Consider the following 23,809-nt stretch of genomic DNA (forward strand, 5'->3'; position numbering starts at 1 on the left):
AGTATCCCTGTCTCCTTCCCCCTATACATATCTACCTCCATCACTCCAGTATCCCTGTCTCCTATACATATCTACCTCCATCACTCCAGTATCCCTGTCTCCTATACATATCTACCTCCATCACTCCAGTATCCCTGTCTCCTTCCCCCTATACATATCTACCTCCATCACTCCAGTATCCCTGTCCCCTTCCCCCTATACATATCTAACTCCATCACTCCAGTATCCCTGTCCCCTTCCCCCTATACATATCTACCTCCATCACTCCAGTATCCCTGTCCCCTTCCCCCTATACATATCTACCTCCATCACTCCAGTATCCCTGTCCCCTTCCCCCTATACATATCTACCTCCATCACTCCAGTATCCCTGTCTCCTTCCCCCTATACATATCTACCTCCATCACTCCAGTATCCCTGTCCCCTATACACATCTACCTCCATCACTCCAGTATCCCTCTCCCCTATACATATCTACCTCCATCACTCCAGTATCCCTGTACCCCTATACATATCTACCTCCATCACTCCAGTATCCCTGTCCCCTTCCCCCTATACATATCTACCTCCATCACTCCAGTATCCCTGTCCCCTATACATATCTACCTCCATCACTCCAGTATCCCTGTCCCCTATACATATCTACCTCCATCACCCCAGTATCCCTGTCTCCTTCCCCCTATACATATCTACCTCCATCACTCCAGTATCCCTGTCCCCTTCCCTCTATACATATCTACCTCCATCACTCCAGTATCCCTGTCCCCTTCCCCCTATACATATCTACCTCCATCACTCCAGTATCCCTGTCCCCTATACACATCTACCTCCATCACTACAGTATCCCTGTCTCCTTCCCTCTATACATATCTACCTCCATCACTCCAGTATCCCTGTCCCCTTCCCCCTATACATATCTACCTCCATCACTCCAGTATCCCTGTCCCCTATACATATCTACCTCCATCACTCCAGTATCCCTGTCCCCTTCCCCCTATACATATCTACCTCCATCACTCCAGTATCCCTGTCTCCTTCCCCCTATACATATCTACCTCCATCACTCCAGTATCCCTGTCTCCTTCCCTCTATACATATCTACCTCCATCACCCCAGTATCCCTGTCCCCTTCCCCCTATACATATCTACCTCCATCACTCCAGTATCCCTGTCCCCTATACATATCTACCTCCATCACTCCAGTATCCCTGTCTCCTTCCCCCTATACATATCTACCTCCATCACTCCAATATCCCTGTCCCCTTCCCCCTATACATTTCTACCTCCATCACTCCAGTATCCCTGTCTCCTTCCCCCTATACATATCTACCTCCATCACTCCAGTATCCCTGTCCCCTTCCCCCTATACATATCTACCTCCATCACTCCAGTATCCCTGTCCCCTTCCCCCTATACATATCTACCTCCATCACTCCAGTATCCCTGTCCCCTTCCCCCTATACATATCTACCTCCATCGCTCCAGTATCCCTGTCCCCTATACACATCTACCTCCATCACTACAGTATCCCTGTCCCCTTCCCCCTATACATATCTACCTCCATCACTCCAGTATCCCTGTCCCCTATACATATCTACCTCCATCACTCCAGTATCCCTGTCCCCTATACATATCTACCTCCATCACTCCAGTATCCCTGTCTCCTATACATATCTACCTCCATCACTCCAGTATCCCTGTCTCCTATACATATCTACCTCCATCACTCCAGTATCCCTGTCTCCTTCCCCCTATACATATCTACCTCCATCACTCCAGTATCCCTGTCCCCTTCCCCCTATACATATCTAACTCCATCACTCCAGTATCCCTGTCCCCTTCCCCCTATACATATCTACCTCCATCACTCCAGTATCCCTGTCCCCTTCCCCCTATACATATCTACCTCCATCACTCCAGTATCCCTGTCCCCTTCCCCCTATACATATCTACCTCCATCACTCCAGTATCCCTGTCTCCTTCCCCCTATACATATCTACCTCCATCACTCCAGTATCCCTGTCCCCTATACACATCTACCTCCATCACTCCAGTATCCCTCTCCCCTATACATATCTACCTCCATCACTCCAGTATCCCTGTACCCCTATACATATCTACCTCCATCACTCCAGTATCCCTGTCCCCTTCCCCCTATACATATCTACCTCCATCACTCCAGTATCCCTGTCCCCTATACATATCTACCTCCATCACTCCAGTATGCCTGTCTCCTTCCCCCTATACATATCTACCTCCATCACTCCAGTATCCCTGTCCCCTTCCCTCTATACATATCTACCTCCATCACTCCAGTATCCCTGTCCCCTTCCCCCTATACATATCTACCTCCATCACTCCAGTATCCCTGTCCCCTATACACATCTACCTCCATCACTACAGTATCCCTGTCTCCTTCCCTCTATACATATCTACCTCCATCACTCCAGTATCCCTGTCCCCTTCCCCCTATACATATCTACCTCCATCACTCCAGTATCCCTGTCCCCTATACATATCTACCTCCATCACTCCAGTATCCCTGTCCCCTTCCCCCTATACATATCTACCTCCATCACTCCAGTATCCCTGTCTCCTTCCCCCTATACATATCTACCTCCATCACTCCAGTATCCCTGTCTCCTTCCCTCTATACATATCTACCTCCATCACCCCAGTATCCCTGTCCCCTTCCCCCTATACATATCTACCTCCATCACTCCAGTATCCCTGTCCCCTATACATATCTACCTCCATCACTCCAGTATCCCTGTCTCCTTCCCCCTATACATATCTACCTCCATCACTCCAATATCCCTGTCCCCTTCCCCCTATACATATCTACCTCCATCACTCCAGTATCCCTGTCTCCTTCCCCCTATACATATCTACCTCCATCACTCCAGTATCCCTGTCCCCTTCCCCCTATACATATCTACCTCCATCACTCCAGTATCCCTGTCCCCTTCCCCCTATACATATCTACCTCCATCACTCCAGTATCCCTGTCCCCTATACACATCTACCTCCATCACTACAGTATCCCTGTCCCCTTCCCCCTATACATATCTACCTCCATCACTCCAGTATCCCTGTCCCCTATACATATCTACCTCCATCACTCCAGTATCCCTGTCCCCTATACACATCTACCTCCATCACTACAGTATCCCTGTCCCCTTCCCCCTGTACACATCTACCTCCATCACTCTAGTATCCCTGTCCCCTTCCCCCTATACATATCTACCTCCATCACTCCAGTATCCCTGTCCCCTATACATATCTACCTCCATCACTCCAGTATTCCTGTCTCCTTCCCTCTATACATATCTACCTCCATCACTCCAGTATCCCTGTCCCCTTCCCCCTATACATATCTACCTCCATCACTCCAGTATCCCTGTCCCTTATACATATCTACCTCCATCACTCCAGTATCCCTGTCTCCTTCCCTCTATACATATCTACCTCCATCACTACAGTATCCCTGTCCCCTTCCCCCTATACACATCTACCTCCATCACTCCAGTATCCCTGTCCCCTTCCCCCTATACATATCTACCTCCATCACTCCAGTATCCCTGTCCCCTTCCCCCTATACATATCTACCTCCATCACTCCAGTATCCCTGTCCCCTATACATATCTACCTCCATCACTCCAGTATCCCTGTCCCCTATACACATCTACCTCCATCACTACAGTATCCCTGTCCCCTTCCCCCTATACATATCTACCTCCATCACTCCAGTATCCCTGTCCCCTATACATATCTACCTCCATCACTCCAGTATCCCTGTCCCCTATACACATCTACCTCCATCACTACAGTATCCCTGTCCCCTTCCCCCTGTACACATCTACCTCCATCACTCTAGTATCCCTGTCCCCTTCCCCCTATACATATCTACCTCCATCACTCCAGTATCCCTGTCCCCTATACATATCTACCTCCATCACTCCAGTATTCCTGTCTCCTTCCCTCTATACATATCTACCTCCATCACTCCAGTATCCCTGTCCCCTTCCCCCTATACATATCTACCTCCATCACTCCAGTATCCCTGTCCCTTATACATATCTACCTCCATCACTCCAGTATCCCTGTCTCCTTCCCTCTATACATATCTACCTCCATCACTACAGTATCCCTGTCCCCTTCCCCCTATACACATCTACCTCCATCACTCCAGTATCCCTGTCCCCTTCCCCCTATACATATCTACCTCCATCACTCCAGTATCCCTGTCCCCTTCCCCCTATACATATCTACCTCCATCACTCCAGTATCCCTGTCCCCTATACATATCTACCTCCATCACTCCAGTATCCCTGTCTCCTTCCCCCTATACATATCTACCTCCATCACTCCAGTATCCCTGTCTCCTCCCCCCTATACATATCTACCTCCATCACTCCAGTATCCCTGTCTCCTTCCCCCTATACATATCTACCTCCATCACTCCAGTATCCCTGTCCCCTTCCCTCTATACATATCTACCTCCATCACTCCAGTATCCCTGTCCCCTTCCCCCTATACATATCTACCTCCATCACTCCAGTATCACTGTCCCCTATACATATCTACCTCCATCACTCCAGTATCCCTGTCCCCTATACATATCTACCTCCATCACTCCAGTATCCCTGTCTCCTTCCCTCTATACATATCTACCTCCATCACTCCAGTATCCCTGTCCCCTTCCCCCTATACATATCTACCTCCATCACTCCAGTATCCCTGTACCCCTATACATATCTACCTCCATCACTCCAGTATCCCTGTCTCCTTCCCTCTATACATATCTACCTCCATCACCCCAGTATCCCTGTCCCCTTCCCCCTATACATATCTACCTCCATCACTCCAGTATCCCTGTCCCCTATACATATCTACCTCCATCACTCCAGTATCCCTGTCTCCTTCCCCCATACATATCTACCTCCATCACTCCAATATCCCTGTCCCCTTCCCCCTATACATTTCTACCTCCATCACTCCAGTATCCCTGTCTCCTTCCCCCTATACATATCTACCTCCATCACTCCAGTATCCCTGTCCCCTTCCCCCTATACATATCTACCTCCATCACTCCAGTATCCCTGTCCCCTTCCCCCTATACATATCTACCTCCATCACTCCAGTATCCCTGTCCCCTTCCCCCTATACATATCTACCTCCATCACTCCAGTATCCCTGTCCCCTTCCCCCTATACATATCTACCTCCATCACTCCAGTATCCCTGTCCCCTATACACATCTACCTCCATCACTACAGTATCCCTGTCCCCTTCCCCCTATACATATCTACCTCCATCACTCCAGTATCCCTGTCCCCTATACATATCTACCTCCATCACTCCAGTATCCCTGTCCCCTATACACATCTACCTCCATCACTACAGTATCCCTGTCCCCTTCCCCCATACACATCTACCTCCATCACTCTAGTATCCCTGTCCCCTTCCCCCTATACATATCTACCTCCATCACTCCAGTATCCCTGTCCCCTATCCATATCTACCTCCATCACTCCAGTATTCCTGTCTCCTTCCCTCTATACATATCTACCTCCATCACTCCAGTATCCCTGTCCCCTTCCCCCTATACATATCTACCTCCATCACTCCAGTATCCCTGTCCCCTATACATATCTACCTCCATCACTCCAGTATCCCTGTCTCCTTCCCCCTATACATATCTACCTCCATCACTCCAGTATCCCTGTCCCCTATACATATCTACCTCCATCACTCCAGTATCCCTGTCCCCTTCCCCCTATACATATCTACCTCCATCACTCCAGTATCCCTGTCCCCTATACATATCTACCTCCATCACTCCAGTATCCCTGTCTCCTTCCCCCTATACATATCTACCTCCATCACTCCAGTATCCCTGTACCCCTATACATATCTACCTCCATCACGCCAGTATCCCTGTCCCCTATACATATCTACCTCCATCACTCCAGTATCCCTGTCCCCTATACATATCTACCTCCATCACTCCAGTATCCCTGTCTCCTTCCCCCTATACATACCTACCTCCATCACTCCAATATCCCTGTCCCCTTCCCCCTATACATATCTACCTCCATCACTCCAGTATCCCTGTCTCCTTCCCCCTATACATATCTACCTCCATCACTCCAGTATCCCTGTCCCCTTCCCCCTATACATATCTACCTCCATCACTCCAGTATCCCTGTCCCCTTCCCCCTATACATATCTACCTCCATCACTCCAGTATCCCTGTCCCCTTCCCCCTATACATATCTACCTCCATCACTCCAGTATCCCTGTCCCCTTCCCCCTATACATATCTACCTCCATCACTCCAGTATCCCTGTCCCCTATACATATCTACCTCCATCACTCCAGTATCCCTGTCCCCTATACATATCTACCTCCATCACTCCAGTATCCCTGTCTCCTCCCCCCTATACATATCTACCTCCATCACTCCAGTATCACTGTCCCCTATACATATCTACCTCCATCACTCCAGTATCCCTGTCCCCTTCCCCCTATACATATCTACCTCCATCACTCCAGTATCCCTGTCCCCTTCCCCCTATACATATCTACCTCCATCACTCCAGTATCCCTGTCTCCTTCCCCCTATACATATCTACCTCCATCACTACAGTATCCCTGTCCCCTTCCCCCTATACATATCTACCTCCATCACTCCAGTATCCCTGTCCCCTTCCCCCTATACATATCTACCTCCATCACTCCAGTATCCCTGTCCCCTTCCCCCTATACATATCTACCTCCATCACTCCAGTATCCCTGTCCCCTATACATATCTACCTCCATCACTCCAGTATCCCTGTCCCCTATACACATCTACCTCCATCACTACAGTATCCCTGTCCCCTTCCCCCTATACATATCTACCTCTATCACTCCAGTATCCCTGTCCCCTATACATATCTACCTCCATCACTCCAGTATCCCTGTCCCCTATACACATCTACCTCCATCACTACAGTATCCCTGTCCCCTTCCCCCTATACATATCTACCTCCATCACTCCAGTATCCCTGTCCCCTATACACATCTACCTCCATCACTCTAGTATCCCTGTCCCCTTCCCCCTATACATATCTACCTCCATCACTCCAGTATCCCTGTACATTGTTAATATGGTACTGAACTGAGCCTGTATATAGCTACTGACCCTGGAACTGACCCTGTATATAGCTACTGACCCTGTATATAGCTACTGACCCTGGAACTGACCCTGTATATAGCTACTGTCCCTGTATATAGCTACTGTCCCTGTATATAGCTACTGTCCCTGTATATAGCTACTGACCCTGTATATAGCTACTGACCCTGTATATAGCTACTGACCCTGTATATAGCTACTGACCCTGTATATAGCTACTGACCCTGGAACTGACCCTATATATAGCTACTGTCCCTGTATATAGCTACTGACCTTGTATATAACTACTGACCCTGTATATAGCTACTGACCCTGTATATAGCTACTGTCCCTGTATATAGCTACTGGCCCAGTATATAGCTACTGACCCTGTATATAGCTACTGACCCTGTATATAGCTACTGTCCCTGTATATAGCTACTGGCCCAGTATATAGCTACTGACCTTGTATATAGCTACTGACCCTGTATATAGCTACTGACCCTGTATATAGCTACTGGCCCAGTATATAGCTACTGACCCTGTATATAGCTACTGGCCCAGTATATAGCTACTGACCCTGTATATAGCTACTGACCCTGTATATAGCTACTGACCCTGGAACTGACCCTGTATATAGCTACTGTCCCTGTATATAGCTACTGACCCTGTATATAACTACTGACCCTGTATATAGCTACTGACCCTGTATATAGCTACTGACCCTGTATATAGCTACTGACCCTGTATATAGCTACTGTCCCTGTATATAGCTACTGTCCCTGTATATAGCTACTGACCCTGTATATAACTACTGACCCTGTATATAACTACTGACCCTGTATATAGCTACTGACCCTGTATATAGCTACTGACCCTGTATATAGCTACTGACCCTGTATATAGCTACTGACCCTGTATATAGCTACTGACCCTGTATATAGCTACTGTCCCTGTATATAGCTACTGTCCCTGTATATAGCTACTGACCCTGTATATAGCTACTGACCCTGTATATAGCTACTGTCCCTGTATATAGCTACTGACCCTGTATATAGCTACTGACCCTGGAACTGACCCTGTATATAGCTACTGTCCCTGTATATAGCTACTGACCCTGTATATAGCTACTGTCCCTGTATATAGCTACTGTCCCTGTATATAGATACTGTCTCTGTATATAGCTACTGTCCCTGTATATAGATACTGTCTCTGTATATAGCTACTGTCCCTGTATATAGATACTGTCCCTGTATATAGCTACTGACCCTGGAACTGTCCCTGTATATAGCTACTGACCCTGGAACTGACCCTGTATATAGCTACTGTCCCTGTATATAGCTACTGTCCCTGTATATAGCTACTGTCCCTGTATATAGCTACTGTCCCTGTATATAGCTACTGACCCTGTATATAGATACTGTCTCTGTATATAGCTACTGTCCCTGTATATAGCTACTGTCCCTGTATATAGCTACTGACCCTGTATATAGCTACTGTCCCTGTATATAGATACTGTCTCTGTATATAGCTACTGTCCCTGTATATAGCTACTGTCCCTGTATATAGCTACTGTCCCTGTATATAGCTACTGTCCCTGTATATAGCTACTGTCCCTGTATATAGATACTGTCCCTGTATATAGCTACTGTCCCTGTATATAGCTACTGTCCCTGTATATAGCTACTGACCCTGTATATAGCTACTGTCCCTGTATATAGCTACTGTCCCTGTATATAGCTACTGTCCCTGTATATAGATACTGTCCCTGTATATAGCTACTGTCCCTGTATATAGCTACTGTCCCTGTATATAGATACTGTCCCTGTATATAGCTACTGTCCCTGTATATAGCTACTGTCCCTGTATATAGCTACTGACCCTGTATATAGCTACTGTCCCTGTATATAGCTACTGTCCCTGTATATAGCTACTGTCCCTGTATATAGCTACTGTCCCTGTATATATATACTGTCCCTGTATATAGCTACTGTCCCTGTATATAGCTACTGTCCCTGTATATAGATACTGTCCCTGTATATAGCTACTGTCCCTGTATATAGCTACTGTCCCTGTATATAGCTACTGACCCTGTATATAGCTACTGTCCCTGTATATAGATACTGTCTCTGTATATAGCTACTGTCCCTGTATATAGCTACTGTCCCTGTATATAGCTACTGTCCCTGTATATAGCTACTGTCCCTGTATATAGCTACTGTCCCTGTATATAGATACTGTCCCTGTATATAGCTACTGTCCCTGTATATAGCTACTGTCCCTGTATATAGATACTGTCCCTGTATATAGCTACTGTCCCTGTATATAGATACTGTCCCTGTATATAGATACTGTCTCTGTATATAGCTACTGTCCCTGTATATAGCTACTGTCCCTGTATATAGCTACTGTCCCTGTATATAGCTACTGTCCCTGTATATAGCTACTGTCCCTGTATATAGCTACTGTCCCTGTATATAGCTACTGTCCCTGTATATAGCTACTGTCCCTGTATATAGCTACTGTCCCTGTATATAGATACTGTCTCTGTATATAGCTACTGACCCTGGAACTGTCCCTGTATATAGCTACTGACCCTGGAACTGACCCTGTATATAGCTACTGTCCCTGTATATAGCTACTGACCCTGTATATAGCTACTGACCCTGTATATAGCTACTGACCCTGTATATAGCTACTGACCCTGTATATAGCTACTGTCCCTGTATATAGCTACTGTCCCTGTATATAGCTACTGACCCTGTATATAGCTACTGACCCTGTATATAGCTACTGACCCTGTATATAGCTACTGACCCTGTATATAGCTACTGACCCTGTATATAGCTACTGACCCTGTATATAGCTACTGACCCTGTATATAGCTACTGTCCCTGTATATAGCTACTGACCCTGTATATAGCTACTGACCCTGTATATAGATACTGTCCCTGTATATAGCTACTGACCCTGTATATAGATACTGTCCCTGTATATAGCTACTGACCCTGTATATAGCTACTGACCCTGTATATAGTACGCTTACTTAGTGTTCTTATCTACCTTGTTTTTTCTAGTATTACACTGTTAGTGATTACTGCATTGTTGGGGCTGCAATATATGGAGATATATAGCTGCCCCCCAAAAATCTAATTTGATCATGATAAATTAATAATTTGTTTGAATCATAATTGTTTTATGTTAACATAATCAATGACCACATTTAAATGCAAAACTCCAGTTTGCATTTTCAAGTTGACAGTTCTTGTTCAGTGGCCTTCCAGAAAACACGACCATATCGAGAAAGGAAATTGTTAAAAGGTTAAATCAAAGTTCACATTTGTACTACATTATTGTGATTACATTATTTGTGACAAAAATATGAAAATGTAATGTGCAATTTAAAAATGTTTTTTCTTAATCTACCAAGTATAAAATTGAAATCCTTATTGGCTAAAACAATATTAATCCTCAATTAGTTTTATTTAATTTCCTCATTATCATGCGGCAGGTAGCCTAGCGGTTAGAGCGTTGGACCAGTAACCAGCAGGTAGCCTAGTGGTTAGAGCGTTGGACTAGTAACCAGCAGGTAGCCTAGTGGTTAGAGCGTTGGACTAGTAACCAGCAGGTAGCCTAGTGGTTAGAGCGTTGGACTAGTAACCAGCAGGTAGCCTAGTGGTTAGAGCGTTGGACTAGTAACCAGCAGGTAGCCTAGTGGTTAGAGCGCTGGACTAGTAACCAGCAGGTAGCCTAGTGGTTAGAGCGTAGGGCCAGTAACCAGCAGGTAGCCTAGTAGTTAGAGTGTTGGGCCAGTAACCAGCAGGTAGCCTAGTGGTTAGAGCGTTGGGCCAGTAACCAGCAGGTAGCCTAGTGGTTAGAGCGCTGGACTAGTAACCAGCAGGTAGCCTAGTGGTTAGAGTTTTGGACTAGTAACCAGCAGGTAGCCTAGTGGTTAGAGTGTTGGACTAGTAACCAGCAGGTAGCCTAGTGGTTAGAGCGTTGGACTAGTAACCAGCAGGAAGCCTAGTGGTTAGAGCGTTGGACTAGTAACCAGCAGGTAGCCTAGTGGTTAGAGCAGGTAGCCTAGTGGTTAGAGCGTTGGACCAGTAACCGAAAGGTTGATAGATCGAATCCCCGAGCTGACAAGGTAAAAATCTGTCATTCTGCCCCTGAACAAGGCAGTTAACCCACTGTTCCTAGGCCGTCATTGTAAATAAGAATTTGTTCTTAACTGACTGTTTTAATAAAGGTAAAATAAATAAAAAATCCTCGATCACTGTGGGAGAGATTATCAGGGAAGGGGGCGGGATGTTAGTGAGACTCAGAGTTGGTAGGGTTTCAAACCTGTCAATTATTAATTATATAATTTGTGTTAAAAGCGAATAAAAATAGGTGTGTTGTGTTGAGAAATATCAATTTTCCCTGTTCAGAAACAGTGTAGAATTACAGGATATATTTATACAGTAAAGTTTCAGGGGCCTCCCAACCAGAAGCCCCTAGGACGGTCATGTAAAGGCATGACAGACTGCCACTGCCTGCTGCTTGGTGACGGGGGAAACTACGACACGACAGCTAGGTGAAAACTATCAGTTATTAACTACTTGATAATAACACCGTAACGTCTAGTCCATCATCCTAGGACAACAGTCAAACACCATCTAGTTACAACGATAACTAGATGTGACTAGCTAGTAGTCTAGTGGCTGTTTTAGCAGCAGTGTGAGTTGCTGCGTAGGGTTGGATTTATTAATTAAGCTGCTGAAGACTTACTGCTGAGCTAACCGAGCTAGCTAACCTGCTGAGCTAACCGAGCTAGCTAACCTGCTGAGCTAACCTGCTGAGCTAGCCTGCTGAGCTAACCTGCTGAGCTAACCGAGCTAGCTAACCTGCTGAGCTAACCTGCTGAGCTAACCTGCTGAGCTAACCGAGCTAGCTAACCCGCTGAGCTAACCCGCTGAGCTAACCTGCTGAGCTAACCGAGCTAGCTAACTGAGCTAGCTAACCTGCTGAGCTAACCGAGCTAGCTAACCTGCTGAGCTAACCGAGCTAGCTAACCTGCTGAGCTAACCTGCAGTACAGAACAGTCTTCAATTCTCTTACAGTATTTCACAGTCCTTGGGGTCTCAGGCCGCTTTGACTCCAACTCTGTGAGCTACCGGGTCAGAAGACACCTTGTAGCCTTGGAAGCTGTAGCTGTGATGGCCAATACTGGACCTGGTAGGAGAGACCCCACCAACCATTCCACACCACTTCAATACAGGAACTGGACCTGGTAGGAGTGACCCCACCAACCATTCCACACCACTTCAATACAGGAACTGGACCTGGTAGGTGTGACCCCACCAACCATTCCACACCACTTCAATACAGGGACTGGACCTGGTAGGAGGGACCCCACCAACCATTCCACACCACTTCAATACAGGAACTGGACCTGGTAGGAGTGACCCCACCAACCATTCCACACCACTTTAATACAGGAACTGGACCTGGTAGGAGGGACCCCACCAACCATTCCACACCACTTCAATACAGGAACTGGACCTGGTAGGAGGGACCCCACCAACCATTCCACACCACTTCAATACAGGGACTGGACCTGGTAGGAGTGACCCCACCAACCATTCCACACCACTTTAATACATACTTTAATACACCTCATTACCCTACTAACACTATACTCACTAAAAGCCATAGTCACTGTTGACTTCCTGTTTCCGGTCACAACTTGCAGACTTGTTTACGTGCTGCTGTGCGTTTTGTTGCCGATCTTACTTTGCTACCTGACTACTTCACGGTTTTTACTTTTTCATTACCGTATATTTTTAGTTTTTCCCTCACTCAACTTTTTCACCCCGGAGGTTTTATCTGGACGTGGTTCGTCAGGACTTCAAACAGCCGAAGCTAAGTAACATTAACATGATGCCTTCTAATTGCAGTCGTTGTACTTATAATATACAGGAGAACGATCGCCTTACGGCGAGGATAGCTGTGCTGCAAGCCCAGCTTCAGACGCGATCGTTAGGCAAGGGTAATTTCAGTGTAGGAAAGGATGAAACAGCGTCTGTGCCACCAGTAAGTACAGATAGTAACGTTAGTATAAACCCCCTCGCACAGTCCCCGCAGCCGGACAACTTTCTCATGGCTTCTGGAGGGAAACGCTGTAGGAATGCTCAACCGGTGTCGCTTATTCAGCCGACAGAAACTTTCAACCGGTTCTCCCCATTAAGCGAGTCGGAGTCGGAGGCCGAAACTTCTCTGGTCTCTACTCCTCCCGTTGTGGGGTCTGAGACGCCGAAGGCTCCCGCCATTAGCTCTGACAAATTGAAAACCCTAGTCATTGGCGACTCCATTACCCGCAGTATTAGACTTAAAACGAATCATCCACACTGTTTACCAGAGGGCAGGGATACCGACGTTAAGGCTAATCTGAAGATGGTGCTGGCTAAAGCTAAAACTGGCGAGTGTAGAGAGTATAGGGATATTGTTATCCACGTCGGCACCAACGATGTTAGGATGAAACAGTCAGAGGTCACCAAGCGCAACATAGCTTCAGCATGTAAATCAGCTAGAAAGATGTGTCGGCATCGATTAATAACCTCTTACATCTAGACGTTCCGCTAGCGGAACACCTGCTCCAATATCCAATGGTGGGCGGGGTGCGAAATACAAACTCCTCTAAAATCCGAAAACTTCCATTTTTCAAACATATGACTATTTTACACCATTTTAAAGACAAGACTCTCCTTTATCTAACCACACTGTCCGATTTCAAAAAGGCTTTACAGCGAAAGCAAAACATTAGATTATGTCAGCAGAGTACCCAGCCAGAAATAATCAGACACCCATTTTTCAAGCTAGCATATAATGTCACAAAAAACAAAACCACAGCTAAATGCAGCACTAACTTTTGATGATCTTCATCAGATGACACTCCTAGGACATTATGTTATACAATACATGCATGTTTTGTTCAATCAAGTTCATATTTATATCAAAAACCAGCTTTTTTACATTAGCATGTGACGTTCAGAACTAGCAAACCTCCGGTGAATTTACTAAATTACTCACGATAAACGTTCACAAAGAGCATAACAATTATTTTAAGAATTATAGATACAGAACTCCTCTACGCACCCGATATGTCCGATTTTAAAAAAGCTTTTCGGTGAAAGCACATTTTACAATATTCTCAGTAGATAGCCCAGCCATCACGGCTAGCTATTTAGACACCCACCAAGTTTAGCACTCACCAAAGTCAGATTTACTATTACAAAAGTTTGATTACCTTTGGTGTTCTTCGTCAGAATGCACTCCCAGGACTGCTACTTCAATAACAAATGTTGGTTTGGTCCAAAATAATCCATCGTTATATCCAAATAGCGGCGTTTTGTTCGTGCGTTCAAGACACTATCCGAAGTGTAAATAAGGGTCACGAGCATGGCGCATTTCGTGACAAAAGATTTCTAAATATTCCATTACCGTACTTCGAAGCATGTCAACCGCTGTTTAAAATCCATTTTTATGCAATTTTTCTCGTAAAAAAGCGATAATATTCCGACCGGGAATCTGCGTTTAGGTAAACAGACAAAAGAAAATAAAGCATGGGGTCGACTCGGGCACGCGCCTGAGTCTCACAGTACTGTGACCAGCCACTACCCAAACGCGCTACTTTTTTTCAACCAGAGCCTGCAAAGCCACGATTCAGCTTTTTGCCGCCTTCTGAGAGCCCATGGCAGCCGTAGGAAGTGTCACGTAACAGCAGAGATCCTCTGTAATGGATAGAGATAATCAAGAAGGGCAAGAAATTGTCAGACAGGGCACTTCCTGCATGGAATCTTCTCAGGTTTTGGCCTGCCATATGAGTTCTGTTATACTCACAGACACCATTCAAACAGTTTTAGAAACGTTGGAGTGTTTTCTATCCAAAGCTAATAATTATATGCATATTCTAGTTTCTGGGCAGGAGTAATAATCAGATTAAATCGGGTACGTTTTTTATCCGGCTGTGAAAATACTGCCCCCTAGCCATAACAGGTTAATTGTCTCTGGCCCCCTCCCAGTTAGGGGGAGTGATGAGCTCTACAGCAGAGTCTCACAACTCAATCGCTGGTTGAAAACTGTGTTCTGCCCCTCCCAAAAGATAGAATTTGTAGATAATTGGCCCTCTTTCTGGGACTCACCCACAAACAGGACCAAGCCTGGCCTGTTGAGGAGTGACGGACTCCATTCTAGCTGGAGGGGTGCTCTCATCTTATCTACGAACATAGACAGGGCTCTAACTCCTCTAGCTCCACAATGAGATAGGGTGCAGGCCAGGCAGCAGGCTGTTAGCCAGCCTGCCAGCTTAGTGGAGTCTGCCACTAGCACAGTCAGTGTAGTCAGCTCAGCTATCCCCATTGAGACCGTGTCTGTGCCTCGATCTAGGTTGGGCAAAACTAAACATGGTGGTGTTCGCCTTAGCAATCTCACTGGAATAAAGACCTCCTCCATTCCTGCCATTATTGAAAGAGATTGTGATACCTCACATCTCAAAATTGGGTTACTTAATGTTAGATCCCTCACTTCCAAGGCAGTTATAGTCAATGAACTAATCACTGATCATAATCTTGATGTGATTGGCCTGACTGAAACATGGCTTAAGCCTGATGAATTTACTGTGTTAAATGAGGCCTCACCCCCTGGTTACACTAGTGACCATACCCCCCGTGCATCCGGCAAAGGCGGAGGTGTTGCTAACATTTACGATAGCAAATTTAAATTTACCCCAAAAAAAACAACAACGACGTTTTCATCTTTTGAGCTTCTAGTCATGAAATCTATGCAGCTACTCACTCACTTTTTATAGCTACTGTTTACAGGTCCCATGGGCCATATGCAGTGTTCCTCACTGAGTTCCCTGAATTCCTATTGGACCTTGTAGTCATAGCAGATAATATTCTAATTTTGGGTGACTTTAACATTCACATGGAAAAGTCCACAGACCCACTCCAAAAGGCTTTCGGAGCCATCATCGACTCAGTGGGTTTTGTCCAACATGTCTCTGGACCTACTCACTGCCACAGTCATACTCTGGACCTAGTTTTGTAACATGGAATAAATGTTGTGGATCTTAATGTTTTTCCTCATAATCCTGGATTATCGGACCACCATTTCATTACGTTCGCAATCGCAACAAATAATCTGCTCAGACCCCAACCAAGGAGCATTAAAAGTTGTGCTATAAATTCTCAGACAACCCAAAGATTCCTTGATGCCCTTCCAGACTGCCTCTGCCTACCCAAGGACGCCGGAGTACAACAATCAGTTAACCACCTAACCGAGGAACTCAATTTAACCTTGCGTAACACCCTAGATGCCTTCGCACCCCTATAAACATTAGCCATAAGAAACTAGCTCCCTGGTATACAGAAAATACACGAGCTCTGAAGCAAGCTCCCAGAAAATTGGAACGGAAATGGCGCCACACCAAACTGGAAGTCTTCCGACTAGCTTGGAAAGACAGTACCGTGCAGTATCGAAGAGCCCTCACTGCTGCTCGATCATCCTATTTCTCCAACTTAATTGAGGAAAATAAGAACAATCCGAAATTTATTTTTGATACTGTCGCAAAGTTAACTAAAAAGCAGCATTTCCCAGGAGAGGATGGCTTTCACTTCAGCAGTGATGAATTCATGAACTTCTTTGAGGAAAAGATCATGATCATTAGAAAGCAAATTACGGACTCCTCTTTAAATCTGGGTATTCCTCCAAAGCTCCATTGTCCTGAGTCTGCACAACTCTGCCAGGACCTAGGATCAAGGGAGACACTAAAGTGTTTTAGTACTATATCTCACAATGATGAAAATAATCATGGCCTCTAAACCTTCAAACTGCATACTGGACCCTATTCCAACTAAACTACTGAAAGAGCTGCTTTCTGTGCTTGGCCCTCCTATGTTGAACATAATAAACAGCTCTCTATCCACCGGATGTGTACCAAGCTCACTAAAAGTGGCAGTAATAAAGCCTCTCTTGAAAAAGTCAAATCTTCACCCAGAAATTATAAAAAACTACTGGCCTATATCGAATCTTCTATTCCTCTCAAAAAAAATTGAAAAAGCTGTTGCGCAGCAACTCACTGCCTTCCTGAAGACAAACAATGTACACGAAACGCTTCAGTCTGGTTTTAGACCCCATCATAGCACTGAGACTGCACTTGTGAAGGTGGTAAATGACCTTTTAATGGCGTCAGACCAAGGCTCTGCATCTGTCCTCGTGCTCCTAGATCTTAGTGCTGCTTTTGATACCATCGATCACCACATTCTTTTGGAGAGATTGGAAACCCAAATTGGTCTACATGGACAAGTTCTGGCCTGGTTTAGATCTTATCTGTCGGAAAGATATCAGTTTGTCTCTGTGAATGGTTTGTCCTCTGACAAATCAACTGTACATTTCGGTGTTCCTCAAGGTTCCGTTTTAGGACCACTATTGTTTTCACTATATATTTTACCTCTTGGGGATGTCATTCGAAAACATAATGTTAAATTTCACTGCTATGCGGACGACACACAGCAAGCGTCCCACTGGCCCAGAGAGGTTAAGGCGGTATGTAAATTGGAGTGGGTTTCTGGGATAATGGTGTTGATGTGAGCCATGACCAGCCTTTCAAAGCACTGCATGGCTACAGACGTGAGTGCTACGGGTCGGTAGTCATTTAGGCAGGTTACCTTAGTGTTCTTGGGCACAGGGACTATGGTGGTCTGCTTGAAACATCTTGGTATAACAGACTCGGACAGGGAGAGGTTGAAAATGTCAGTGAAGACACTTGCCAGTTGGACAGCTCGCAGTAATCCGTCTGGCCCTGAGGCCTTGTGAATGTTGACCTGTTTAAAGGTCTTACTCACATCGGCTACGGAAAGCGTGATCACACAGTCTTCCGGAACAGCTTGTGCTCTCATGCATGTTTCAGTGTTATTTGCCTCGAAGCGAGCATAGAAGTAGTTTAGCTCGTCTGGTAGGCTCGTATCACTGGGCAGCTCTTGGCTGTGCTTCCCTTTGTAGTCTGTAATAGTTTGCAAGCCCTGCGTCGGAGCCGGAGTAGTACGATTCAGTCTTGTATTGATGCTTTGCCTGTTTTATGGTTCGTTGGAGGGCATAGGGAGATTTCTTATAAGCTTCCGGATTAGAGTCCTGCTCCTTGTAAGCGGCAGCTCTACCCTTTAGCTTGGATGTTGCCTGTAATCCATGGCTTCTGGTTGGGGTATGTACGTACGGTCACTGCGAGGATGACGTCAGCAATGCACTTAGTGATGAAGCCAATGACTGATGTGGTGTACTCCTCAATGCCATAAGAAGAATCCCAGAACATATTCCAGTCTGTGCTGCAAAACAGGCCTGTAGCTTAGCGTCTGCTTCATCTGACCACTTTTTTATAGACCGAGTCACTGGTGCTTCCTGCTTTAATTTTTGCTTGTAAGCAGCAATCAGGAGGATATAATTATGGTCAGATTTGCCAAATGGAGGGTGAGGGAGAGCTTTGTATGCATCTCTGTGTGTGGAGTAAAGGTGGTCCAGAGTTTTTTTCCCCCTCTAGTTGCACATTTAACATGCTGATAGAAATTTGGTAAAACTAATTTAAGTTTCCCTGCATTAAAGTCCCCAGCTACTAGGAGCGCCACCTCTGGGTGAGCGTTTATGGTGGAATACAGCTCATTCAATGCTGTCTTAGTGCCAGCCTCTGACTGTGGTGGTATGTAAACAGTTATGAAAAATACTGATGAAAACTATCAAGGTAGGTTGTGTGGTCTACAGTTTATCATGAGATACTCTACCTCAGGCGAGCAATAGCTCGAGACTTCCTTAGATATTGTGCACCAGCTGTTATTTACAAAAATACATAGTCCGCCGCCCCTTGTCTTACCAGACGCCGCTGTTCTATCCTGCCAGTACAGCGTATAACCAGCCAGCTGTATGTTGATAGTGTCGTCATTCAGCCACGACTCAGTGAAGCATAAGATGTTACAGTGTTTAATGTCCCGTTGGTAGTTTAATCTTCTGCGTAGGTCATCTATTTTATTCTCCAAAGATTTCACGTTTGCTAGCAGAATGGAAGGAAGTGGGGGTTTATTCGATCGCCTACGAATTCTCAGAAGGCAGCCCCGTTCTCCTGCCCCTTTTTCACCGCCGCCTCTTCACGCAAATCACGGGGCTCTGAGCCTGTTCCTGAGAAAGCAGTATATCGTTCGCGTCGGGCCTCGTCTGACTCGTTAAAGGAAAAAAAGGATTCTGCCAGTCCGTGGTGAGTAATCCCAGTCCTGATGTCCAGAAGTTATTTTCGGTCATAAGAGACGGTAGCGGCAACATTATATACAAAAATAAGTTAAAAAAAAATAAGTTACAAATAACGCAAATAAACACAATCAGTTGGGAGCACGTAAAACATCTGCCTTCTTCCCGGGCGCCATCTTACTAATGTCTCTCCTACATACTGCTGCTACATGCCCATAAACGCCTATAACACTACAGTGTATTTGGCACAAGATCTAACAGCATAACTCATATATCCTTACATTACTTACAAAGTTCAAAAAGAAGGTCACCTCTGTTTCAGCACGCTCCCCCACTGGATCCGCGTCGCAGAGCTCCTCACAACGCCTCCTACCCCCTTTCCATTTCACCTCCAGAACTCAAACTGCCATCAGTCTGTTTTGAACTTGACACCAATCTTCCTGGACATGCTCTCTCTCCCTTTTCTTATTGCTAGACTCAAACCCATCGTCTGCCTCGGTCTTTTCAAACTCCTCTCTCTTTCTCTCCAATTCCTCCTCCCTTATTAACCAATTACCTGACTCCTTCTGAAAATGTTAAACTTCTCCAAGCCAAAATCTATTTTTAGCCTCCTCGAGAGAGATAGACATGCTAAGCCCTGTACTCCCTCCACGTCAAACTCGAGCCATCCAACATGTCAGCTCACGCTGCAAGAGCTCTTGATAGGTTGGAAGACGTCCTCTGCAAGTTGTCATAATTACTGTGTAAGTCTTATGGAAGGGGGTGAGAACCCATGAGCCTCCTAGGTTTTGTATTGTAGTCAATGTAGCCAGAGGAGGATGGAAGCTAGCTGTCCTCCTGCTACACCATGGTGCTGCCCAAGAAGGTGCTGTTGAAGTAACTGTAGATCTTCATGGTAAAACAGTGTGATTTTAATCAATTATTTGGTGACGTGAATATATTTAGTATAGCTTATTTAGTACAGTTTTATCTAAAAAGTAATACTTATATTTTTATATATATATATATGAAATTCACTGAGGAGGATGGTCCTCCCCTTCCTCTGAGGAGCCTCCACACATGCCAATAAAACACATGGCATGCCCCCCCACCCCACATGGCATGCCCCCCCACCCCACATGGCATGCCCCCCCACATCACATGGCATGCCCCCCCCACCCCACATGGCATGCCCCCCCCACCCCACATGGCATGCCCCCCCACCCCACATGGCATGCCCCCCCACCCCACATGGCATGCCCCCCCACCCCACATGGCATGCCCCCCCACCCCACATGGCATGCCCCCCCCACCCCACATGGCATGCCCCCCCACCCCACATGGCATGCCCCCCCACCCCACATGGCATGCCCCCCCACCCCACATGGCATGCCCCCCCACCCCACATGGCATGCCCCCCCACCCCAAATGGCATGCCCCCCCACCCCACATGGCATGCCCCCCACCCCACATGGCATGCCCCCCCCCACCCCACATGGCATGCCCCCCCCACCCCACATGGCATGCCCCCCCACCCCACATGGCATGCCCCCCACCCCACATGGCATGCCCCCCCCACCCCACATGGCATGCCCCCCCCACCCCACATGGCATGCCCCCCACCCCACATGGCATGCCCCCCCACCCCACATGGCATGCCCCCCCACCCCACATAGCTGCAACCACATCCACCCCACTTCTCCCTCTCTCCCCTCATTACCGTACCTCCATCCCCCCCCCCTCTCATCCGATCTCTGAGTTTTAGTCAACTTAGCTGAAAAGATGCTCAAAAACACATTAGTTCCACACCAATAACTCACCTCTGAACCGTGTTGTGGACCTCATCAACATTCATTCCAATGAGACGCTCGCAGGAACGATGCTGCTTGAAGTAGGCATCGGCATTTCTCTGAGCCAAAAAACACAAGTTTCAGGAGTTCCTCCGTCTCACTTTGATCCGGTATGCGGCAGCGATTCCTTGAGAGTTCAGAACACAAACCTGATCTTTGATTATTGAAATCAGAGGAGAAACTACTATTACCATCGATCGGCTCGTTTATTTAGTTCAGTGTTCATAGCCTGTAGGTAGACAGGTCATAACCTCTCGTATCTTTAGTTCAGTGTTCATAGCCTGTAGGTAGACAGGTCATAACCTCTCGTATCTTTAGTTCAGTGTTCATAGCCTGTAGGTAGACAGGTCATAACCTCTCGTATCTTTAGTTCAGTGTTCATAGCCTGTAGGTAGACAGGTCATAACCTCTCGTATCTTTAGTTCAGTGTTCATAGCCTGTAGGTAGACAGGTCATAACCTCTCGTATCTTTAGTTCAGTGTTCATAGCCTGTAGGTAGACAGGTCATAACGTCTCGTTAGTTCAGTGTTCATAGCCTGTAGGTAGACAGGTCATAACCTCTCGTATCTTTAGTTCAGTGTTCATAGCCTGTAGGTAGACAGGTCATAACCTCTCGTATCTTTAGTTCAGTGTTCATAGCCTGTAGGTAGACAGGTCATAACCTCTCGTATCTTTAGTTCAGTGTTCATAGCCTGTAGGTAGACAGGTCATAACCTCTCGTATCTTTAGTTCAGTGTTCATAGCCTGTAGGTAGACAGGTCATAACCTCTCGTATCTTTAGTTCAGTGTTCATAGCCTGTAGGTAGACAGGTCATAACCTCTCGTATCTTTAGTTCAGTGTTCATAGCCTGTACGTAGACAGGTCATAACCTCTCGTATCTTTAGTTCAGTGTTCATAGCCTGTATGAAGGGAGGGAGGGAAGGAGAGGTGTAGGAAGGGAGAGTGAGGGAGAGATATGGAAGGTAGAGGGAGAGATATGGAGAGAGGGAGAGATATGGAAGGGAGAGGGGGAGAGAGGGAGAGATGGGAGAGGGGGAGAGAGGGAGAGGGGGAGAGAGGGAGAGATGGGGAGAGATATGGAAGGGTTGGGGGGAGATATGAGAGGGAGAGGGGGAGATATGGAAGGGAGAGAGATATGGAAGGGAGAGGGGGAGATAGGGGGAGATATGAGAGGGAGGGGGAGATGAGAGATATGGAAGGGAGATATGAGAGGGGGAGAGATATGGAAGGGAGAGGGAGAGATATGAATGGGGGAGAGATATGGAAGGGAGAGGGGGAGATATGAGAGGGGGAGAGATATGGAAGGGAGAGGGAGAGAGATATGGAAGGGAGAGGGGGAGAGATATTGAAGGGAGGGGGGGAGATATGGAAGGGAGAGAGATATGGAAGGGAGAAGGGGGGAGATATGAGAGGGGGAGAGATATGTAAGGGAGAGGGAAAGAGGGATGATAGGTAGTGAGGTAGGCTGCTCTTCACTGGGCGGCAGTGGGCGTGGCTGTAGAATGGGTCGCCAGGGAAACGGTGGAGGTGGAGGAAGTGATGGCTCGCGGGGTCTGACACCTGGAACAGGAAGAAGATGTGACATCACACAGGGACAGGACATGACATCACACGAGGACAGGTAAAGAGACAGGTGATCTGGAGGAGGTGTGTGTGTGTGTGTCTCACCAGGATCGTGACATGTGGAAAGGTGCAGCTCGCTCCCTGTCTGTCGGGCTATAAATAGGCCCCACCTCCGATGGCCGGTGGTCCAATGAGACAGTGGTGGGATGAGTCATGTCCAGGTCCAGGAACATGATGTTCTCAGCCTACACACACACACACACACACACACACACACACACACACACACACACACACACAGAGGCATAAAGGAGGAAATAAAGCTTTTTTTTAAGAATTGGGTTACATAACTACAGAGCATATTGACTCTCCCCATCACACACCCACTTACCCGATATCTGGAATGGGATGCCATCGCTAAGGAGACCCGCGCGTACTGGCTGATTGGTCGTTTGTATCCGACTGCAGAAACCGGCCTCTTCTTCATCTGGCTGAACCGGGAGAGACGGAGAGGGAGAGAGACAGAGGAAGAGAGACAGAGAGACAGAGAGAGAGAGAGACAGAGAGAGAGAGAGACAGAGAGGGAGAGAGAGGGAGAGGGAGAGAGACAGAGGGAGAGAGAGACAGAGGGAGAGAGAGAGAGAGACACAGAGACAGAGGGAGAGAGAGACAGAGGGAGAGAGAGAGAGAGACACAGAGACAGAGGGAGAGAGAGAGGGAGAGAGAGAGAGACAGACAGAGGGAGAGAGAGAGAGAGAGAGACAGACAGAGGGAGAGAGAGAGAGAGAGAGAGAGAGAAAAGAATTTGAAATACTTTATTTAAATCCACATATCACATTAAAGTCAAGAGTCAAACATTTCAGAGGTCACAAATACAAGGACACTCACAGATGCAGAAAGCACCTTCTTCTCCATACAGCTAGACTGACCATAACAGCTGAAACAGAGCAGTACCTCCTCCTCCATACAGCTAGACTGACCATAACAGC

The 23,809-nt window shown here is 46.6% G+C and overlaps 1 protein-coding gene across 1 annotated transcript in view; it reads right to left on the reverse strand.

The window, feature by feature from the left end:
- Positions 1-23,809, reverse strand: part of LOC106608375 (kinesin-like protein KIF3B) — a 90,821-nt gene that overhangs the window by 30,759 nt on the left and 36,253 nt on the right. The window contains exons 6-8 of the mRNA XM_045721253.2: positions 23,212-23,311; positions 22,926-23,065; positions 21,227-22,817 (exon numbers count right to left, since the gene is read on the reverse strand). Coding sequence (XP_045577209.2) covers positions 22,730-22,817; positions 22,926-23,065; positions 23,212-23,311 — 328 coding nt within the window. The 3' untranslated portion in view covers positions 21,227-22,729. The remainder of the gene's footprint in view (positions 1-21,226; positions 22,818-22,925; positions 23,066-23,211; positions 23,312-23,809) is intronic.

The sequence above is a fragment of the Salmo salar genome, chromosome 06 (genome assembly GCF_965601325.2).
Source record: "Salmo salar chromosome 06, fSalSal1, whole genome shotgun sequence".
NCBI classification, from domain to species: domain Eukaryota; kingdom Metazoa; phylum Chordata; class Actinopteri; order Salmoniformes; family Salmonidae; genus Salmo; species Salmo salar.